Consider the following 21,866-nt stretch of genomic DNA (forward strand, 5'->3'; position numbering starts at 1 on the left):
GAAACATTCTAAATCCAGCTGTTCCATATTCAGTGTCCTTTAAGAAAGTACTGGCAGATTTGGTTCCTCACAATTTACCTTACCTGTAATAAACATCCTTTGTGCTGATTTTGAGGCTCACAGGAAAGTGTCCTGTCACAGTAGCTATCGCTTTCTTGACCGCTGACTGAATCAAATGGATGACACAGCATGAGGCAAACATCAGCACCACCATACCTATCCTATGATTATCCCAATCCTGATCAAGGCTGCTTTCCAAGACTCAGTTCACAACCAGTCCCACCAGGACCACCTATCTGCTTGGGTTTGAAACATGACCTTGTAACTTCTTCAGACTTTCCAGGGCTTTTGTTATATTGGCATTTTCCCTGTGAGCATGAAATGGCTGTGCAGCATTCTTCTCCAATGTGCTCACATACTCCTTGCTCGTCAGCTAACAGTGTGTCTATGATGAATCTATTCTTCATTGTCATAGTTGAAGTATGCAATTGTTGGCCTCCTCTAAAGTTTTCACAGTATAACTGATTAATCTTTGTTGATTGTACCACAAATAGTTTATGCATCAGCCATTTCTTTGTAAAATAGGCTTCCAGGTAACCAGCTATAGCCTTATGCTCATTAGCTATGCGAAAAAGTTCATCCTAGGAAATCCACATGCTTATCTTCCTCCCATACTGTTCTCTTCTGATTATTTAATTGGTCTGGCAGATTGTAGTCTGCAAGATTAATTACTGTTAATAACTCTGTTGACACCACTGGTGCACATACACCTGTCCACCCATCGTCTAATGTGGTCTTAACATGCATGTCTTTACCACAGCTTGAAAGAAGATTGAAATGCTGCAACAAGTATGTGAGAATGAACAATTCAAAGATGAGAAATTAAATTAGGGGGCATCAACACTCACTCCACCACCTGAACCACACTGCAAAACAGATACAACCAAGTGACTGAACAACGAATACTACAGACCTGGACTTCCCCATCCTCTCTGCTTAATTTGGTGGTTTGTCTGAAACATGAAAATATGTGCTTGCACTCTGACCATCCTCAGTAGGGATAAACTTTAAAATGTCATTGTGTTCTGGTTACTTGCGCCACTTCTGACACTGTGAAATGTCTGCTTGACATTTAACCAAGAAGGACACTCAGAAAACTTGGGACAATCAGTGGCGTTTAATGCACTGAACTGCCACTGGCAACACAGGGAGACACACACACACACACACACACACACACACACACACACACACACACACACACACACACACACACAGAGTCCTTCCTGGTCTTTTCCACAGTACCTTCCCATGCCAAAAAGTTTCTTGACGTGTGCTGATCCCTTCAAGGTACCATTACAGTCAGAAACCATTCATCACAACGTTCACCTAAAATAGTAACTTACAAAAGGAAGTTATAATAAGTAACTCAGTGAGAGAAATTTTTCCTGTCAAAATAAGAGTAAAGCTATGAGAGAAGATAGAAATGAACATTTGCAGTATTACAAGAACCTTAAGTTGTCCTTCATACTCATCCTGTTTTTAATATTTCTAATGTACAAAGCATCTGGGAAGAAAAGACAAGTTAAACTAATACACTCAATCCCAAGAGTAACTCAAAATGAACATGCAATCTTTAGATAAAGTTTGACGGGGATCCTCATTTTCATCCAGTTTTCAAAGTTTCTAATATATAAATATGTTTTTAAAAGCAGCTGGGAAGTATGCTTGCACCTAAAAAAAGTGGTAAAAAATAAGCATATCTCAGGAAAAGGAGAATAAAAAGAACACATGCTGTCACTTGATAAAGTATTAATAGAAACTCAAATGAAGCCATGTTGTACTTCATATTCATGAAGTTTTTAATGTTTCTGTTTATAATATGTTTCTGTATTCAAATGATTGAGTGTATAAGAGTGATTCAATGAGAGAAGATAAACATTTGTTGTCTTGAGATAAAGTATTCAGAAAATCTAAAGTTGTCCTGTTCATCTAGATTTTAATGTTTCTAATGTAGAAATATGTTCCTAAGATCATCTGGGACAGAACGAATTAGTCTAAGAGCTAAGTGCTTTTTCTTCAGTCAGTAACATGTTCAACATTTCATAATAATGTTCAACTGAAGATTCTGTTTGAGTGACATTTCTTTAAGTTGAAGAACATACAGTCAAATAAATACATAAATCATACAAATAAAATATTTAAATTCATAAATAGTAATATAAAGTAGAATAATATGTCAGATACATACTAATACTTTTTGTGTTGGATTTTTTGATGTAGAAAGGGCCAAAACTGTCTACAGAAACACACGGAAAGAAAACCTAATATAATAAAAATAAAAGACAATTAACTAATAATCAAACACAGTAAAATACATAAATACATTATCAATAGCTATTGATAACTTTGTCACAAAGGCTATCTCTGTCTCTATCTCTGTTTCTATCTCTCTCTATCTCTGTTTCTATCTTTGTTCTATTTCTGTCTCTACCTCTGTTTCTATCTGTTTCTATCTCTGTTCCTATCTCTGCTCTCTGTTTATTTCACCATATGGATAATGCATGGTAATAAAATGACTTTATGATGTCATGATGATGTTGTTTAGCATTGGCTGTAGTTTTCACTGAACACTAACACTTCTTAAGGGAAAAGTTTCTCATTGTGGATGTTGCTCTGGACAAGACTAAATAGTAAATAGTATTTACAAGCCAACAGTGATATGGACAGGACACAGGTTATTTTACAGGCTTCACAACATAATTGTAATGGAACAAAAGTCAAAGCTGCTGCAATAGAAGAGAGCAAAATACTTCTCAGTTTAACATTTTAGTCCAAACATTCCAGCATGCTGTGTGGTAAACAAGTGTTCAGCTATGAACAAAGGAAGTCACACTCCTTCATACAAGTATCCTTCAATCCTCAAAAAGGGTTTGTTTATAGTTCTGTATCCACATTTTGGAAGGAAAAACTGAGTGTTACAAGCACATTTAATCAATCATTAACCACTGGATCCTCACTATTGTCTTTACGTAAAAGTACAAGAGTACTTAAATCACCATAAGTTGGTGGTAAATGCTTTAAGAGCTTTAACTGATGACCTTAATACTTTTTAAATAATTTACTAATGTGTTATGAATCTTTAATAAGAACAACTGATCTATAAAAACTATGCTATTATTAAAAGCCATTTGTTGCAACTTATAAATCCCCTAGAAAGGCAGCCTTTAAAAAATGTGAAGGGCAGCTGAACAATGTGACTGATGAGGTAACTTTAACGGTAAGAAGGACTTCTTCTTTATAACTCAAACTACTGTATGTACACTTCTGTACGGTGGCATCAAGGGTCAGGTTATAGCATTGCTCTGGGGTTGTAGAGTGTAGACACACTGAATATGTACCAATATTCCTGTACTTCATTAGTCTTACAGAAGAACTGTCGGTATTACCACTGAGCAATGCCTTTAACTCCCAGGTGCTACAGTGGAGCTGCTCAGACAGGGGACCTGCTAGGCAGCTACTGTTGTGAAGGTGTAACTGTGTCTGTGAACATGACCCTCCTGAAAAGGATTGCTCTCAATGAAACACTCCTGGTTCAATGAAAGTTAAAAATAGGAGCAAGGTATGAAAGAATAATGTCACCCAGAGAAAACATAAAGAGAAAATGGGCACTCAGCTAGCGGCTGTTCAATAATGATGCCGGATCTCCCGGCATCAGCAGGCACAGCTGGCTCCCGTGCTGTTCTGATTGCCTAGATGCTGATTCTGTGTTGGATTTAGTAGGTGAAAGATTCATCAGGCCATCTTTGGATTGACTGATTCCACTCTGGAGGTGAAGCTCTGACTGACAGGGACTGTCTTGTGGCGGCATTGGCTGAGGCAGGTCTTGGCTGTCAACAGACGGGCTGAGTTTGGAGGACTGGTCATCCCTATCTGCGACCAGATTCTGCAAGTGAGAGACATAAAGTATGGTAATAACACACACAAAAAAAACAAAACAAAACTGAGGAGTCTAAAGGAATCTGTGTCTCTGTAGATGTAGTTATGATTATGGACATAATAGATTTTTTCCAATCAAGACATTTATAGAGAAATGAGACATCCCTCTCTCTGAATCGAGTTTCTGTTTGCACATATGCACTGTCCAACAATTGCCTCTGCCAGTACAAGAATGTCTCATTTTTTTTGTTTCTCTTATATGCATTACTGCGTCTCTTTGTTACTAAGACTAAGAGTTGCAGTTGAAGCAACTAGTTACAGTGCCTTTACAGCAGAAACGGACATTCTGTGTACTTCCTGTCTTTTGGTAATAAATAAATGCAGAAGCAATAATTTCTAAAAGTTAAATGAGGACAAAATCCAACTAGTCAGACCACTAGATCATTCATTCGCCATCGTCTGTCGATTGAAGTGGAGGCTGTGTGTTTGACTTGATTAACGTTAATGTTTGGAGAAAAAAAAAATCACCTCAATTTGAATCACCTTACTGGTTCACTTACACTTACTCTTTCTTTTTATACATTTGACAGCACATTAGATTTATTAACCCCTCGGATAGATCCTAATTTGCTGTCAAATTAAATATATTTTCAGTGCTTTTCTTGTATGTAATGCTTATAAAATTCCATTCTTAAATTAATCTCGTGAATTTCTTGACTGTCTTGACTTCATTCTATAAATAGTTGGAATTCTCAAACTCAACTGAACATCCTTTTCACTATCCCATTCTTCTCTGAAACTTAAGAGACTAGCTTTCATTTGATATCCCATTCAAAGGTTTACAGTACCTGTGAGACAGAGCCTAAGCTCCGTGTCCTGGCAGAAAGGGGTGGCTGTTTAAGCTTCTCTGGAAGCAGTGGAGTTAGGGGTAAGGGTAGGGACAATGGATGTAAGGGAGACACACACTGATTTCTTGTCTGAGGGACAGAGGAGGAGTATTGGGTGGAGGTTTGAAGCATGGGTGGATAGGTGGAGGTATTCTGAGGTAAGTTAGGAGAAGAAAACAGTGACTTATATGAAGAAGTGTGAAGGGGTGAGGCGTGGATGAGAGGGGGTGAGGTAGTAAAATGGAGGCCAGAGGGACCATAATCATAAGTGTTAGATTCTGGAAGTTGTCGAAGGACTTCATTTTGTTTTTTGTTATACTGTTGCTTCTGGGGGTTGGTGGTTGGTGATTTATCTGTTGGGGAAGCAGCAGCGGGGCAAATGATGGGGGAGGGAGGGGTGTTAGATGTCGGTGTCAGGGTGCTGTAGGAAGGTGGGATCATTGGTATCTGCCTATGCAGCAACTGCATGATGACCCCAATGTCTGCTGACATGCGAGACTCCAACCTGGAAAACACCCACATTCAAATAAATAGCTTCATCAGTTTCTAGAGAAGTTTACACAGTTTATACAGTGTTAGAGATATACCAGACTGATGACTACCACAGTACAGTGACTGAGCGGGAAAAACAGTTAGGTGTTAAGAAGTCTGTTCTATAGCCAAGCTGCTGCATTACTTGTCTGCTACAGTGAAAGTTTTCATTGATACACAAAAAGAAGAGTTTAAGAAATTCTTTACCCAAGAAAAATGTTCTGTGTATAAACATGCATACTGTAATGATGAACTTTTCCTTTCTTCTCTTTCTCTGCTGTATCATATGGTAACTGTGAATTAAAGGTTTCGGAAAATTAAGAGAGCAAACATCTTTTTGGTATGTCAGTGGTTCATTTAAGCTTCTGTAAAAAAGATGTTTCGGTTTATTGCAATTCTCAGTCTTCTCAAATGTTTTAAGCAAGGCAACGCAATTAAGAGCAGTCATTTAAGGCATTTTAACACCTGTGTATACATTTGGGAGGACACACTGCTTTTTAAACTTCCACACATCTATAGTTGCACAGTGTGTACTCTGAATGCTCAAAACCCTTAAATACATTGGCTGAAGGTCTGAGAAGCAAATCTTGTCATGAACCCATGAAAGATGACAAGAAACTTGAGTCACTTAAGAAAGCAATATCCTACATGTTAACTTCGGTACTGAAGGAGCAGCAATCCAGCAGCAAGAGTTTATTTCAAACTCTCCCTGAATGGTTCCCGAGTCTTGCCGATGCATGAATCTCAGATATGAGTCTCTTGATTGACTTAGCCAGTTAGACATATAAATCAATAAAATATATAATACTTATCTAGCTACAGAGTGGCCATGGTTGCTTATAAATGGTCAAACTTGCTTATTTTGACAAAGCACAAGTTGTGAAAAGTAGGGCAATCTACAAGAGGAAGTTGAATAGAATCATTATGACACTGCCTTCAGCTGGGGCAGAACAATGTGCACTGTATTTCAATGAAAACGAGAATAAAGATGTAAAAATTATTATTCCCTCTAATATTGCAATTTATATCCTAATTGCAATACAAGTAAAAGTAACCACAGTTAGATTTGACTCAAAATCATTCAGGTGTACTTGGTCTAAATGTGACAGTTCTTATTTTGCATCTGGAATGGGGATTTACCTGTTTATATTTATCCATGGATAAACTATGAAACAGAGACCAACCATAAATAGTTGACATTCTGCCTTAATATACTGTCAACATGGCCGGCCCCATAGAAGCCACACTCTTTTACAGGTACCACAATACACTATTATGAAAAGTAGGCCTTCAAAAGTCCTTGGTAAGTCAAGAAGACCTTCTCTGACACAGTCATAGTCTCACTGTGTTCTGTGCATTCTAAAAGCTTAACAATGGATTTCTCAACTTGCACATATAGCCTCAACCTTGTGCATGTAAGAATTCTAATTCACTATGTTACCTATGTTATTTGGCTATGTCTATGCCAAATGTTGTTTTGAGTCTCAAACTGAGAATTTTTGTTTGCTGGGATCCTGAAGATGAGTTTTTTTGTTGAGATAAGGAATTATTCATTGGTTGTTGATCTGAGGGGTCTGTATGGAGTACCCAGGTCTTTTCTATATCAGTAGCTTGTTATCATTATCATTCCATGTTTTTTAGGAGACTGTTCACACTGATATAGATTCCTAAAAATAAAAAGTGAAATTCTTAAACAATTATTAAGCCTAAATATTACTTCCAGTCCCCACAGACAATTTCGGGCCCTTGGACAAATGTAGTTGAGGACCCCTGCCACCTCATGTTATGAACAGGCTACAATCCATTATGAAGTGTAACATTTTCTGTTTTGATACATATTTTCTATTGAAGAATAAATTGTTAGTGATGGTGAATATTCAGTGTAGCCTGAGATCAATCGCTCTGTCCCCAGAGGAATGTGGTTTTAATCCAGTTTATTTCCCTGTGTTAGCATTGCTGTCATGGTGATATTAACTGCTCTAGAGAGTGTTGTGTGTCTGAATATGTCAGAATCATGTCAGAAAAAAGATGGATTAGCTGAGTCTGAGGTTTGTCTGCCATGGTTTCATGCTGGCCGAGTCACAAGAGATACAACCTCTCTCTCTCTCTCTCTCTCTCTCTCTCTGGGGAGAATGGCCACCCACCCAGAGCCTGGTTCTGCTCGAGGTTTGTTCCTGTTAAAAAGACGTTTTTCCTTGCTGATGTCTCAACACACAGTCAGAAAGACCAACCAACTGCTCAAGATTGATATCAGATATCATGGTCAATCACATCAGTGCAATGCTGACTCTAACTGAAGTTATCTTGCTCCTGAAAATGATGCAAGTTGTTGGATGGTTAGAAATAATGTTTGTGAAGCTGGTCAATAGTGGACTATAATATATAATATTGTATAGTTCCCAGCATTCCCTGTAATAATCTTGGAAAAGTAATCCTTTCTTACTTTGTAATAGACAGTCATGGCTTCTCTCTTTCCAAAGTTGGAATGGGGCCTGATAAAACTTATTTCAAAATGTTAGATTTTACTTGATTTTACACATTCTGACCTATTATGCCTCTATTTTGAACCTTATTTTATCTTTTTTTTAATTGTTATCACTATTATCAAGTGGGTTTTCATTTTTTTTTAATCTTATTTTACATTAATTTTCTATTGCTGTTTTTATGTTCATTCAGTCTTTCTATGTTTTTTTCTTTTCATGTGAAGCACTTGGCAAGCTAATTGACCATCACTTTCATTACAGACTCTTTAGATGTAACTGTAGATGTGAATTACCAAAGTTGCACCCACCCTTTCCAGTAACTATTTTGCTGGTATTGTGCTGTTGACTGTTTTGACTTTTGACGTCATCACCATTACTAACAAAGATCCTGATAAAGCCCTGTGACACACCTGTATATCTGTTGCTGCAGTGCCTCCAGCCTGTTCTCTAACGTCACCTTCTGCCTCCAAGAGATTACAGGTGGTGGAGGAAGAGGACGGACATGAGAAAGGCTGGAGGGATGTTGGGAAGAGGAAGGCAGGTCAGGGAGCTGCTGGGAGGGAGGCTGAGGAAGAGGAGAGGGGAAGCTGTGGGAGCAGGGAACCTCCTGGTATCTCTGCTCTTCTCGACTGCCTGAGCCCCACAACGCAAAGATGTTGGACACTCCTGTGAATGCATATGATCAACATTCAGATACACAGCGAAAGGCATACAGATCAGGTGAAGATGTCACTACCATACTAGTTATCACACTGTTGTTTTTTTGTTGTTGTTTTTTGCTATTTCATTAATTTCATATGCCTTTAATACACCTTAACGCTCGCCTGTGAAAAGGTTACATGTCCTCTCTCTCATGTCTGTCTCAGGGCAGCTTGTAGTGTCTGTGGCAGCTGCATGGATGATGGAGGTGTGAGCAGGGTCGGTCACTCCTGCACGCTCCTCTTCATTCTCACTGGATAACACAGAGCCATATCTATCAAAGCACTTTCTTCATATAGACCAAGAATTGCTTAATGTATAATTTGTAGGAGAGGAGCAAAGCACCAAGTCTTACAGTGTATGCTTGTGGCTGTCTTTGTTGTGGTCGTCTTGTTGCTCACAGTTACTGTGTCTCCTCACAGAGATGTCACCTGATAGATACAAACAATTACTAAACTGAAGAAATTAACAAAGTTCACACAAGTGAGTGCTTGGTGCCAATGGATGAAAACAATGAAGAATAAACAAATAGCACAAAATAGACATTTAATATCAAAGGCGAGTCAAAGTAAATGTCAAGTCTTTGCTATCTTCAACTCCAGCTCAAGTACTTTGAGTCCAAAGCAAGTCATTGTGTTCTTTTAAACAACAAATATTTAATATGTGCAGTGTCATGTGAAGGTGACATATTCTAGAATATGTGCTGAAGGGCTATGCAATTCAAATACTGACCAGACTAAGAGTGAGATGTAAGGACTAGAAACAAATGAATGAAATTTATTTGTTAACAAGCATATTTGAAAAATATTAACTGAACAGTTTCTACGGTGTGTATTATTGTTCTCTAAAAATATTTCATATGTATGTAAAATGTCAGACCACATGTGCCTATACTATGTGAAGCCATCACAGCTGAAATGTGTTTCACGTGTAATATTATAAGTCAAATGGTTGTTTGAATGTCTGGTGTCATACATGTGAAATATCTGGCAATGGCACATGCCTATATGGAAAACAGTTTTACATATTAATGCTGCTCCATGTGTGAAATGTGTATCAAATGAAAAGCTTGCATTTTTGTAAGATATACTACTCATAAATGTTTGAATGCTGAATCATGTCTGTGATCTGATCCAGCCTGACTGCAGTGCATCTCTGCAGGTGCTATCTGTCCTTACAAGATGTTTGTATTTGTGAAGTGCTACCTGTGTGTGTAGCAGAGACTTTGTGTTTCATCTGTGGTCCGCTGCATCCCTCACAGTCAGAGTATTGTCCACTTAGAAAACCTACAGCTTCATTATTCACCTGCTGACAGAGGCCGTAAAAGTCAACAGAACAAGAATCATGCAATAATTTGTATAACTTTCTGCAACCGACAATCCAAATTTTACACCATCACGCGGTCACTGATCAGGTGTCTATAAGTGACACGCAAGGAGGGAATGAACCTCTCTGCTTTTTCATTCTTCAATTAATCACTCTTCATGTGACCACCAAATGCAACAGTATGAATGTCTTCCATGGGTGACCATATGAAAACATGAGGCCTTATCACCTTATTTAAACAATATCATGTCCCCACCCTCTCTACGATGGTCCACTTTTCACTTTGCTTTCCAGTGTGGCCATTTGGGTCAGCTATAAATATAGAAATACTTCCTTCAGAAGCGGTCACCCCAAGAATCAGCTCTTCTCCAGTGTACCCCAACTCTTAATTTCTTGTCACACATACAGTGGGTTCACATTAATTTGATCTGTTAGCTTCACACATTTACACTACAGACATCTACAATTAATTTATTTAAAAATATTTGTCTGTAATGATATGTAAATAGGAAAATATGTTTTATGTATGTGTATATGTATGTTTTAATATGAGGTATCTTTAATTACATTCTGCCAGTAAGATTGAAGTTACTTTTGTCTTTACATTGTATTGAGCCTGCAGTTAAGAATATATCTCCCTTTAAACAGTGACTAGTCAAACTGAAATTCAAGATACATCCTTTGTTTTTTGTTGACAAGTCATACTTTCTGCCTGGTTGCAATAACTTGAGGAGCTGTAACATGAGTAACATACATCTCTGAGGTTGAAGGTGATCTCCAAGTTGGACCAGAAATATTCACAAAACTCAGGATACATGTCCAGAACCTGTGAACACAAATAACAGGAAATAATTGAATTTGTCTTCAGAAGCCCGGTGGATATAAACTGGACAACAAAGCATGTGATACCTCCAGCATATCCTCCCTGTATATCTTGTGCAGATCACAGTAGGTCAGAGCTCTGACATCAGCACTGGATTTTCCTGGCAGCACATATGAATTTATGGGTTCCCCAAAGATATCATTCTTCCCTGGAGAAGAAGAAAATGTAGTCATGATATGAATATGGGAATCTTGAGGTGTTCATTTACTCATATAAGATGTAAACAGCCTAAAAAAAAGGTTACAATTCTATTTGAGTCTTTCTCGGGCTACTTAAATGGTGCATATGGCTAATACAAGCACCTACCAAGTATAGCTACCACCACGTCACCTTTGAGGATCTCAATGGATCCTCTGGAGATGAAGTACAGAGCTGATATCAGGTCTCCAGCATGGACTAAGGTGTCACCTGGTGGTGCATGGGTCGTCTTAAACCTCATGGCTAGGGCCCTCAGACAGCCCTTAGTGGATCCTAGACAACATCATAAACACAATGTGTCAGTCATATGCCACAAAAGACATTTTTAGTGTGTGTGTGTGTGTGTGTGTGTGTGTATGTCACCACAACAAATTGCTCGTATGTGTAAAATCGTACTTGGCAATAAAGCTTTTTCTGATTCTGATTCTGATTTCTGATTCTGATTCAGATGTGTGTTTGTGTGCGTGTGTGTGTGTGTGTGTGTGTGTGTGTGTGTGCATGTATTACTCATGTTGTGGGGACATAAATCTGTCTACACAGTCAGATTGTGTGTATACTGCACTGTAAAAAACCTTTCACGGGCACTGTTCATACACTTAAAAATGACACATACATGTCATTACATTTGCATAAAATGGAATTACTTAGGATCTACATTAAGACTGCATTTAGCACAGTACTTGAGGAAATGTACTGACTTCGCACCACTATAAATGTATGATATCTGTGTTCATAACACATTCACTTGTGGGATGTAAAACAGTGTTACCTTTGAAAGCCTTACAGTCCTGCAACAGAGTCCTGTTGAGGTGGAGACAAATATCTGCCTGGAGACACTCTGGAAAACCTTTTAAAACCTGGAGTTGAAGTAGGGATTGAGGACACACAGGGAGGACACAATTAATATCTCAGCTACACGCGCACACAGCCATCAGTTGGTGTGAATCCCTTTTGAATGAAGACCGGTGTAAACTGGTAAACTGTAACCAGCAGTTTGTAAGTAGCTAATAGGACCTTTGGGTTCTGCAATTGAATTGTTCAGTGCATTTCTATTTCTGAGAGGCTTGAAAATCTGTTTATCTTCTGGAAGACTTTTTTCTCAAATTCCCTCTTAGTATGTTAAAGCTGGACAAAACACTTCCACACTAAATGAACAGTCTGCAGTATGTGCATGCACTCCACTGGAAAGATATTTCACTTTTACTGAGAAGGATATTATATGTATATATATTTACACATAGATATGTGTGTATGTGTTTGTTATAGTTTAATATTTTTATTGAAAGTGGAGTCCAGTATGCATATGGACAGAACCCGAGTCTCTGGCGACCCTCAACTGCGCTGGGTGTATGAATCCATATTTGGCAAATGTTATTCCACACGGCATACATCTCACATTAGCGCAGGCATGTCAAACCTATTCCACAAAGGGCCGTGTGGCTGCAGGTTTTTCCTCCAACCAGTCAAGAGCACGCAGTCTGACCAATCAGCTGTCTGAAGACTGAGATCAGCTAATGAAATGATTCAAGACTGGTGTGCTGCTGCTTGGTTGGAAAGAAAACCTTCAGCCACTCGGCCCTTTGTGGAATAGGTTTGACATATGTGCATTAGTGAATGATGCCAGCTTCTTGGAGACTGGGAGGGTGCAGTCAGGGAGAATATGTAGCAGCATACCTTGGTATGTGATTCTGTACTATCTATACTCGATATTTGGTTCCAGCCTGTCATGCATGTTGGAGAATTTTATTTAGTTTATGTGCAATTTATTCTTCCTTTGTCAGAATAGTGTCAGCGATTACATTGTATTCATTTGGGATGAGTGGATATTAAAGTAAATAGTTATTGGTGTGAAACAGAAGGAAAAAAGCATAGGCACTTAGGAAACATGACCTACTCCTTGATCGCTCCCCAGTGCCCCAATGGATTGTTCTTGCTGACAGTTATGCTGATATATAACACTAAGGCCCGTATTATGTCAGCATGATTTAATGTTTTAGTGCTTCTGAAACTAAATGACAGTTCATTCAGTTTTTCATCATTTCCCCCAAAATCAAATGTAGAATTTTAGTAGCTCTGGAAACTTTAGAATCTTAAGCAAAAACGTTACCTGTAACAAACAAGCCAACAATGTCTGAACACACAAGCCATAAGACTTGGGGGAAAATAATCAGGTCTTGGTCATAAAACAACATAGGAAATAACAATCATGTCTGCTAAATTCTGTTGAGATGGCTGAGTCCAAGATGTGAGGACTTCTAATATCATGACATTGTTAGATTGCCTGAAAATCTCTCATACTCACAGCATTCATATCTATCCCATTAGTGTATGACCATGCATGTTCGAAGTACTCCTCCAGCCGCTGTCTTAGGGGGTTAGGGATCTGGTGGAAGCGGATGAACTCTCGAACTCTCATCATCTGCGCATGGTAGCGTGCTGTACCAGAGTACAGCCGCTGGATAATGGCTGATACGTTACCAAAGATACTGGCATACATCAGAGCTGAAGGAGAGACAGAAACAGAAAGCTCGTGTCATTTACCTTTCATTCAAACAAGAAGTTTAATCGTTGATTGTTAAGTGGTCCATTAGAGCCCCAAGAACAAGAAAGACAGAAACAAGCAAAAAAATCCAAAAACAAACGAAAAACCAAAATGACAATGGTGCAATCACGATCTGGACTATGTTGAGGTATGCCCTCTAGACGCATTCTGCTCAGCAAGTTGCTGCTGTGGAATCGCATGCTATCATGGCTGGGCATAGCACAACACAACTAAAGCAGACTGGCCTGGGTCCAGGGAAAAACCCTATATGTTAATGTTGGAGCACATCTAATGTCGTTGAATTCCAGCAATTGGGACCATAAAACTAAACCTACCTCACCAACGTTTTATTTCATTTGTAGAACAACTAGAAAATCTTAAGTTACGTCAGTTGCTGTTTATGAAATAGAGGTGAATAGGAATGAGCACTTAGGAATTAGAGCTTTATAGAGAAGGAGTAAAATTTTCAGATCAGTTCTGAATCTAACCTGGATTCCATGCATATGTCTTTAGACCACTGAGGGGTCCACTGCAATGGCTAAACTGACAAGAAATAAACCCTATATATACATCTCCCAAAAACAAGAAGCCTTTTACACTGGATATATTCTTCAAATACTAAAATGCAGTTTTTGTGATGTTGACAACATGGCTACAGAATGTGAAGCCCGAAAAACAGGGTTGACACCCAGAGTTCTGACCCGTATAGTATTTTTCAGGGAGACAAAGCTTAAAACATGCAACATCAACATTCTTGGAGATGAATTTCCCAAAAGTCTGGTTCATTTGTAAAAGTTCCAGACCAAATGAACCAAACATCATGTGTGAAAGTGCCTTTAGAAAAATATACCAAGACAAAATGAAGCATGGTGTCAATTCAGGGAGGGTACTGGAGTCACGCTTGCACCAGCTGATCAACTGTTTCAATCATGCATCACATTCACTGGCTCTTTCACAGATGTGAGATTAGCTGACAAGTCCAGTAATATTCATGCAGGCATACAGCTTGGCCATTAGAACCAGACACTTGTCACCATTACTATGCTGATATGCTTATGCTAACACTGTTTCTTGCTGCAGTTTCATCCACTTCCCAACTACTGACTTACATGCTATTTTTGTTGTTTGGTGTTACTTCTCCCAGCAGAAGCCTTATTGCTTACTTGGATTCTTTGAAAGCTTTTTCATCTAGATTGGTCATTTCCCTGATGCCAGTGTCGTTGACTATGCTAAGATTTTCCTGACAAGGCCAAAAAGTTTGAACAAGTGTTTTGTAGAACTCACCACCAATAAGCATGACACAGATGGAGAAGATCTTCTCAGAGTTGGTATTTGGGGAGACGTTCCCAAAGCCTACACTGGTTAGACTACTAAAGGTGAAGTACAGAGCTGTGACATATTTATCTCTAATGGAAGGACCCGACCCAATGATGCTGTCATTATATGGCTTCCCCAGCTGGTCGCCCAGAGTGTCCAACCAACCAATCCCAGCCGAAGTTGACCGCTCCACATTACCTATGGCGTACCTGGGGCAAGAAGACAAACATTTGAAGTGATCTTTCTATACACACTACATAGAGACTGAGCATTTCAAACACTGGCTCCTATGCTTGACAACAGCTAAAAATTATTTTCAACATTGAATACAGTATTTGAAAACTCCAGACAATATTTTTGGCTAAACTACAGCGCAGTGGGGACAGACATAAAATGCCAAAAGGCTGTTTACGATGTACTGAATGAGTAATGAAGTTACACCATTTCAAGAGCTTCCCCATTGACTGTTACTCTTTCAAAATGAACAGGAGCGAACAGTCCTGAATTACATACTAAGGAGGCGCTTACAGAAAGATGCATTTACTGAGTGGCATTTGGGTCTGTGTACCATCCGTTCATTTAATTATTTCACTCCAACCAGAAAACAAAAAAATGCATTTTTTTAAAGGAAAATTATTGTAAATCAGAGATTAATAGTCTTAAACTTTTCCTGCATTAGACCCAGTGTTGGGCAAGTTACTTTCAAAATGTAACATATTACAAGTTACTGTTATTTCAAAGTAATAAGTTAGATACACCCAAATGAGGAAGTCATGTAGGCCCCTAAATGAGGGAGTCACATAGACTCGACCGATATCAAAGCATGCCAAAAGCCAAAATCTTAGTGGAAAATTACCAAAAAGGGACACACACCTATAAAAGTTGCACATGCACTGGTCTAACAGTTTGCGTGCAAAGTTGAAATTAAAACATAAGTGTTGAACAATCCTTTCTAGTTCTCTGATGGTAGTAAAATGTAGTTGGTTGTGTGACTAACATCTTAAAGGTTCTTATAGATTACCCTGTAGAGGTTTATCCCTAGCTACTAACTGTCATCCTAGCACCGTATCAAGAGCCCAGGGGCCTCATTTATAAAACTTGCTTACGCACAAAACGGGGCTTGAAAGTTGCGTACGCAACTTCCTACGCAAAGGTTGTGATTTATAAAAATAAACTTAGCGTGAGAATGTGCGCACCGGTACGCCAACTTTGATGCTTGCTTACAAACATTTTGGAGACGGGGGGAAACTGGCGGTGCAGATGGTGAGGTGGTGAATTGAAGCCAGATTGATCTCATACATTTAATGTCATCACATATCAGACTTATAGACCTGCGTAATCATAAACACCCAAGTCTGCAGTGTTATAGATGTGTTCCTTTAGTGAGCCGTTAGGCCTACTACTGTATGCACAATGTTCATATATCATACTTCCATCTTCAAATGATACAGAGCGGTGGATGGCACTGATGGATTAGTATTAATTCTGACAAGGTGTGCAACAATCATTCAATTTGCTGAGTAAGCATATAAATAGTGCGGTGACACTCGTGCGTAATGCTGCACAATGGATGTGCTGGCACTGCTGGAAGATCACACAAATGGTAGGATCAGGATGGAGAGAAGTTTTAGGGACCACGGAGATTCCCTGGCCCATGATCATGACTGGCTAATAAGCCGATTTAGATTCCCTAGAGCGGTGCTGTTGGATCTATGTGCTGAACTGGGCCCAGTGTTAGATGGACCCACCCGCCGGAACCACGCCATCCCGGTGCATATCCAGGTGCTGACCACTCTGGGGTTTCTGGCGACTGGCTCCTTTCAGCGGGAATTAGCTGACAGGTAAGTGTTTGATATGATTAATATTATATAATGTTACATTGTCTGTCTAAAGCCCCTTTTGGGTATGATATAATTCAGTTAAATTGTGTCCTTAGGTCTGGGATATTTGCAGCAATGTCCGGTTTCCCAAATATAATCGACGCAATTGACTGCACTCACATTGCTATAATGGCTCAGAGTGAAAATTAATTTGCTTATGTGAACCGAAAAAATGTGCATTCACTCAATGTACAAATTATTTGTACCTCGGACATGATCTTGACGAATGTAGTGGCACGGTGGCCTGGGTCAACACATGACTCATTCATCCTGATGCACAGTAGTGTAGGGATCTGTAATTTCTGCCACAGATCGCTCTGTGGCACTGGAACTATTCACTGCGGTGACGACGTGCCGCCACTCATTTTTTTTAATTTTTTTTTTTATTGTATTCGTGACGCCACTACTGTGACCACCAAACAAAATATCCTTTCTGGCCTCCACCTCACCCACAAGCACCTCGATTTCAGTCTCCGTAAAATTTCTTTTTCTTTTCTCTGCCATGATCAACGTAAAATGCCATTGATCAGCAGGCGTATTTATATGCAAAGACATTCATGAGGTACTTTGCATTGACCATTCATGGTAAAATGTGGGTGTGTCGGAGGCGGGATGTGAGGTGAATCCACCTGCGCAATCTTCCAGGTGGAGTGTGATTTTATAAATCCGAATATTTTTTGGCGTACGCCATTTTCAGCTTTTGGGCGTACGCACACTTTTAGTATGGATTCTACGCAATGTTTTATAAATGAGGCCCCAGAAGAAAGGCACAGAGGACTGTCTCCTCTGGGTCAGACCTCTCCTTGAAATCATGAGGAACTACATTCAAGAGAGGAAGTAAATCACCATGCAGCGTTACATTCCTACAACGTTACTGAGCGACATTCAAATATCATTACATCCCTACTGGATATTAAAGGTTTGCATCTGTTAGAAACACTGAATCTCTTTAGGAATCAATAACATATCTGATTGTATTTCATTTTTAGCACATGGTGAAAATATCCTTGTCATTACTCCACAAATCTGAAAAAATATCAAAAACAGAAATTAGTCTTGCTTTTGATTTTATAGTTTATTTGATGACCTACTTGAATAATAATTCAATGCACAGTGTCTGTAATCTGTGTTACTTATTCTCTTCATAATCTGAAACAAAAATATTCTCTTCATACTCTGAAATGAAAATAGTTATTATATGTTAGTATAGTATATAAATTGGAATATTAAAAACGTTGATTTTAATTTTTTTTGTCAGTTAATTAAAAATTAAGGCTAAAATTCAAAGTAGACTGTTTCTGTGCATCAGGCCAAGGATGGCTGTATCATCTGAGAACTTAATGATATGGATGTCAGGGTGGATTCTTGTGCACTCACTTGTGTGTCGTATGAAGAGGAGCTGACACAACCCTGAATGAATGAACATTTGATATCCAGGAATTCATATTATAGACATTAACAATGAGTATCCAATTCGGCCACAAATTAGCACATTAACCATACATGGTCCAATCATATTTTGGTTTCAGCCTACAATTTATATCATTATGAAACTATGATGATGTAGCATTTCATCATCAGCTGCAGCAGAAAATTGTGTTTTGTCCACAATTTTCCCCATAAAATGATATGCAATAATGAATACATAACCAGAAGGAATCAATCATAGATATAGGAATATCATTTTCCTTGCAGACTCATAAAATGAGTTGTTGGGAGTCCTGAGATCTAAACCCTTTCACAATACATATAAAGAATGTCAAACTGTAACAAATGTGATTCCTTGCCACTCTGAGCAATTCATCTAAAATCTATCAGAGTTGCTAAAATCTAAAAACCTTTCTTTGTGAAACAAGCAGATATTAGCCACACATTTTTACAGTCAAAGGAAAATTACTCCTCTGCTGGAAATTTTGTGTGAAACTGTTTTTGCAGAAGTTCGTGTCTGATATTCAGTGTTTTTATTCATTTAGCTGCTTAACTTCGTACTATTATTATTATTTAGGCTATTATTATTGTTGTCATTATTATTTATCTTTTCTCTTTTTCTCTACTTGTTTATTTTATCCTATTTTTTTCCTTTATACTTTATGTCTACATTGGTAAAGTAAATAAAAAATAAAATAATGTACCAGATGCAGGCGAGCCAGTGGGCAATGAGGGCAAAAGTGCACATGAGCAGGAAGAGAACAGCTGCACCATACTCTGAGTAACGATCCAACTTCCTGGCTACACGAACCAATCGCAATAATCGAGCTGTCTTCAGTAAGCCAATGAGTGTGGTGGTCTGTTAGGAGGAGGAGACAGAGAGCAGTAATATGACCATGTGGCTTGATTCAATGAATGAACAAATGATATAGCTGTAACTATCCAAGTTTTTCCCCAGACCGATCTCTCTTGCCCCACCCTCATCTTGCTCCTTCCCTGCTTCCTCCCTTCCTCCCTACCTCTCCCTCTCCACTTCCCCTAACCACCTCCTCTCCTGAGCGGTAGATGAGGAGGTCAAAGGGAATGGCTGCCACCATGTCGATGAGGAACCACCCTTTGAAGTAGTGGACTGCAATCCGAGAAGACTGGCTCACCACCTAAAGAGACAAAACACAAACAGAAGCCATTTGTATTAACATATTTGAAATACTGCACTTAGAGAGAGAGAGAGAGAGAGAGAGAGAGCGAGAGAGAGAGAGATGGGGGTTGGTGTTGGTTCTCACGGACTGCAGGAGGAGTGTCGCAGACTGCTTGTGTCCAGGGTGGGAGGGGTTGGCTACAATCTTACGTGCAAGCTTCAGGGTCCTGGACCAGTACAAATCCAAGAGGGACTGATTGGCAGTTTGCAGCCAATCACCTTCTCATCTGAGGGAATGGAATTTCATTAGCACTAAGACTTAAGGGACATGTATAGTATTAGTCTAATATTTGCCCAAACCATATGGATTGGTATCAGATTAACCATTACAAAATATAGAACACAATACCACTCCAGAAAACATCTATGCAGTGCCCTCGGAAAGGACATTTTACAGATATTTTTGTCTATTGTTCTACAAAGGGCCTTTCAAGAAAGAAGCAACCATTGAACAACTATGTAGTTGAGCCATTTAAGCCTGTGCTTTCTCTGTGTATTTGCCAGCTCGTAATCATTCCTCCCGTGTCACAAGTTTATTCAACTGTCATTTATTGAACTGCACCTTGTTGGGTCTGCAACAAGAGTTTCTCCAAAACAGTTCAGTATAGAAGAGAATGCAATAAATATAGAGGACCATCCAAGGAGGACTGCTCAAGTATTCACATTTTTAATAATGAAGTCAGTCAAAGTGTCCTCAGTTAGAGGGGTGAAAGTCAGGACAAACGTACTGTAGGACTTAATGTTTAGTTTTGACTATCCAATAGAGTACCACAAATGTAGAAAATAGATATAGAATATCCATAATAGGGAATAATTCCATGAGTAGAATGGACAAAAGTGACACTGGAAGTATTAATATGCCCCATTAGAAAGGACATCTTCAGGATTTGGTGTGGCATTACCTTGTTTCACTTGTGGACATTGTATTGCTCATCAACTTCTCCTTGATGCATCAAGCCTACAATAAATATTTCTGCTTAAGATGCCTGAAGTCTCCTGATGAACTCCTTCCTTCAGCTCACAAGATTTTCCACCACACCTTGTCTGCATCCACAGCTGACAGCACTGATAAGCAGATTATTTAGTTTGCTTTAAAATTAATGATACTCTCCATAAATGATGCAGTGGTTCAATGACATTGTCAATTAGTCACTCTTGAAGAGTAGGTAAGTTAATACACCAGTTAATCAAACAATTTGATCACTTTACCTCATCATTGGAGTTAACATATGTGGTTCTGAAGTTGATGATGATGTCAACAATGAACATGATGTCCACTATAAGATCCACCACATTGAGGGGGGAACAGGAGTAACCACAGGTCTGCATGGCTGCTTCCTCTTGGTCACTAAAGGAAAATCCATCAATAAATGAAAAAATGGCTTTTGTTCAAGGAATGAAACATACACTGAAAACAGAACATGGCAGTGACAGTGCAAATTATTTAGACCACACCATTAAAAACATATAATGATGTTTGAAGAACAAGGAACTAAAGACACAAATTTCACAGACCTGTCCCCATTATTGGCATGTTTCTAAAGTTAATTTTCAGAATTAAAATTCTTTTGCATATTAGATTATATAATGTAAGTGTAATGTGTGCACATGCAAACAATTCTGGTTTTCTTTAAGATCTGTGAGGCTTTAAGAAATGTATATTCTATGAAGTTTTTCTGCAAGCAAAAGAACAGTGTGCAAAATTTCTCTCCTTTTGTCCATGATGAAGAAGGAAAAGGAGCAGCTTAACAGCTTTAACATAATTCAAAACTGCAGTCCCTTGGCAGGTCAGAGCACAAAAAAAGTTCCACAAAACAGAACATACAAGACAGGCAATACAAAAATACACAAAAAAGCAAAAATAGAGATTATCAGACAGAATAGCAAATTCAATGAGCAGCATCACATTATGTTATATTCATATAAAAGTCTAACATTTTAGGAGCGCAATGGTCATATCACTCTTGTCTCTGCTGAGATGTTGAGATATACTTTAACAATGCCCCTCCAAACAAAACATATAGACATGGCACCATGCTATCTGGTTGAAAATATCTATTGTCATCAGTTGTCTTGGTCATAGCAGTAGTTTGGAGGACAGCACTGGAAACCTTATATTTTCATCATTTACTCATGCATGTTAGGTGAACATCAGTGTTGTTCGAATCTCGACCAACCTTAGTAGAAATGTAGCAGAATAAGGAGTGAATATGGCTGTATAAATGACCAAAAGCAGAATGACCCAGTCCCACACAGCTTTGAATGGACTGTAGTGAAGGATGGTCCACTTCTGGATCCTTGGAGTCTGCAGTTTATACTCCGGTAGCACATCAGCACCCAGCGATAGCACCTACAGAAGAGAGAAAGCAAAAATGTAGTATGTTTGCAAGGTGCTGTTCCACCTAGAGCCTCCAGAACAGCTTCAGTGCTCCTTGTCATTGATTCTCCAAGTGTGTAGAACTCTACTGGAAGGATTAACAACATTCTTCCAAAATATATCCTTCACTTGGAGTTTAGTTCATTGATTGATGGTGGTGGTGTTGCTTCTGCAGGCT

At 38.9% G+C, this 21,866-nt stretch overlaps 1 protein-coding gene across 1 annotated transcript in view; it reads right to left on the bottom strand.

Moving 5' to 3' along the window:
* Window positions 1-3,676: 3,676 nt before the first annotated feature.
* Window positions 3,677-21,866, bottom strand: part of LOC143329208 (voltage-gated inwardly rectifying potassium channel KCNH6-like) — a 42,003-nt gene continuing 23,813 nt past the window's right edge. Inside the window, exons 8-23 of the mRNA XM_076745005.1 lie at window positions 21,489-21,661; window positions 20,521-20,659; window positions 19,157-19,270; window positions 18,818-18,972; window positions 14,773-15,014; window positions 13,249-13,448; window positions 11,716-11,803; window positions 11,055-11,219; window positions 10,775-10,896; window positions 10,620-10,691; window positions 9,745-9,847; window positions 8,895-8,970; window positions 8,665-8,792; window positions 8,251-8,506; window positions 4,788-5,331; window positions 3,677-3,946 (exon numbers count right to left, since the gene is read on the bottom strand). Coding sequence (XP_076601120.1) covers window positions 3,677-3,946; window positions 4,788-5,331; window positions 8,251-8,506; window positions 8,665-8,792; window positions 8,895-8,970; window positions 9,745-9,847; window positions 10,620-10,691; window positions 10,775-10,896; window positions 11,055-11,219; window positions 11,716-11,803; window positions 13,249-13,448; window positions 14,773-15,014; window positions 18,818-18,972; window positions 19,157-19,270; window positions 20,521-20,659; window positions 21,489-21,661 — 2,847 coding nt within the window. The remainder of the gene's footprint in view (window positions 3,947-4,787; window positions 5,332-8,250; window positions 8,507-8,664; window positions 8,793-8,894; window positions 8,971-9,744; window positions 9,848-10,619; window positions 10,692-10,774; window positions 10,897-11,054; window positions 11,220-11,715; window positions 11,804-13,248; window positions 13,449-14,772; window positions 15,015-18,817; window positions 18,973-19,156; window positions 19,271-20,520; window positions 20,660-21,488; window positions 21,662-21,866) is intronic.

This window comes from Chaetodon auriga, chromosome 12 (genome assembly GCF_051107435.1).
Source record: "Chaetodon auriga isolate fChaAug3 chromosome 12, fChaAug3.hap1, whole genome shotgun sequence".
Taxonomy (NCBI): domain Eukaryota; kingdom Metazoa; phylum Chordata; class Actinopteri; order Chaetodontiformes; family Chaetodontidae; genus Chaetodon; species Chaetodon auriga.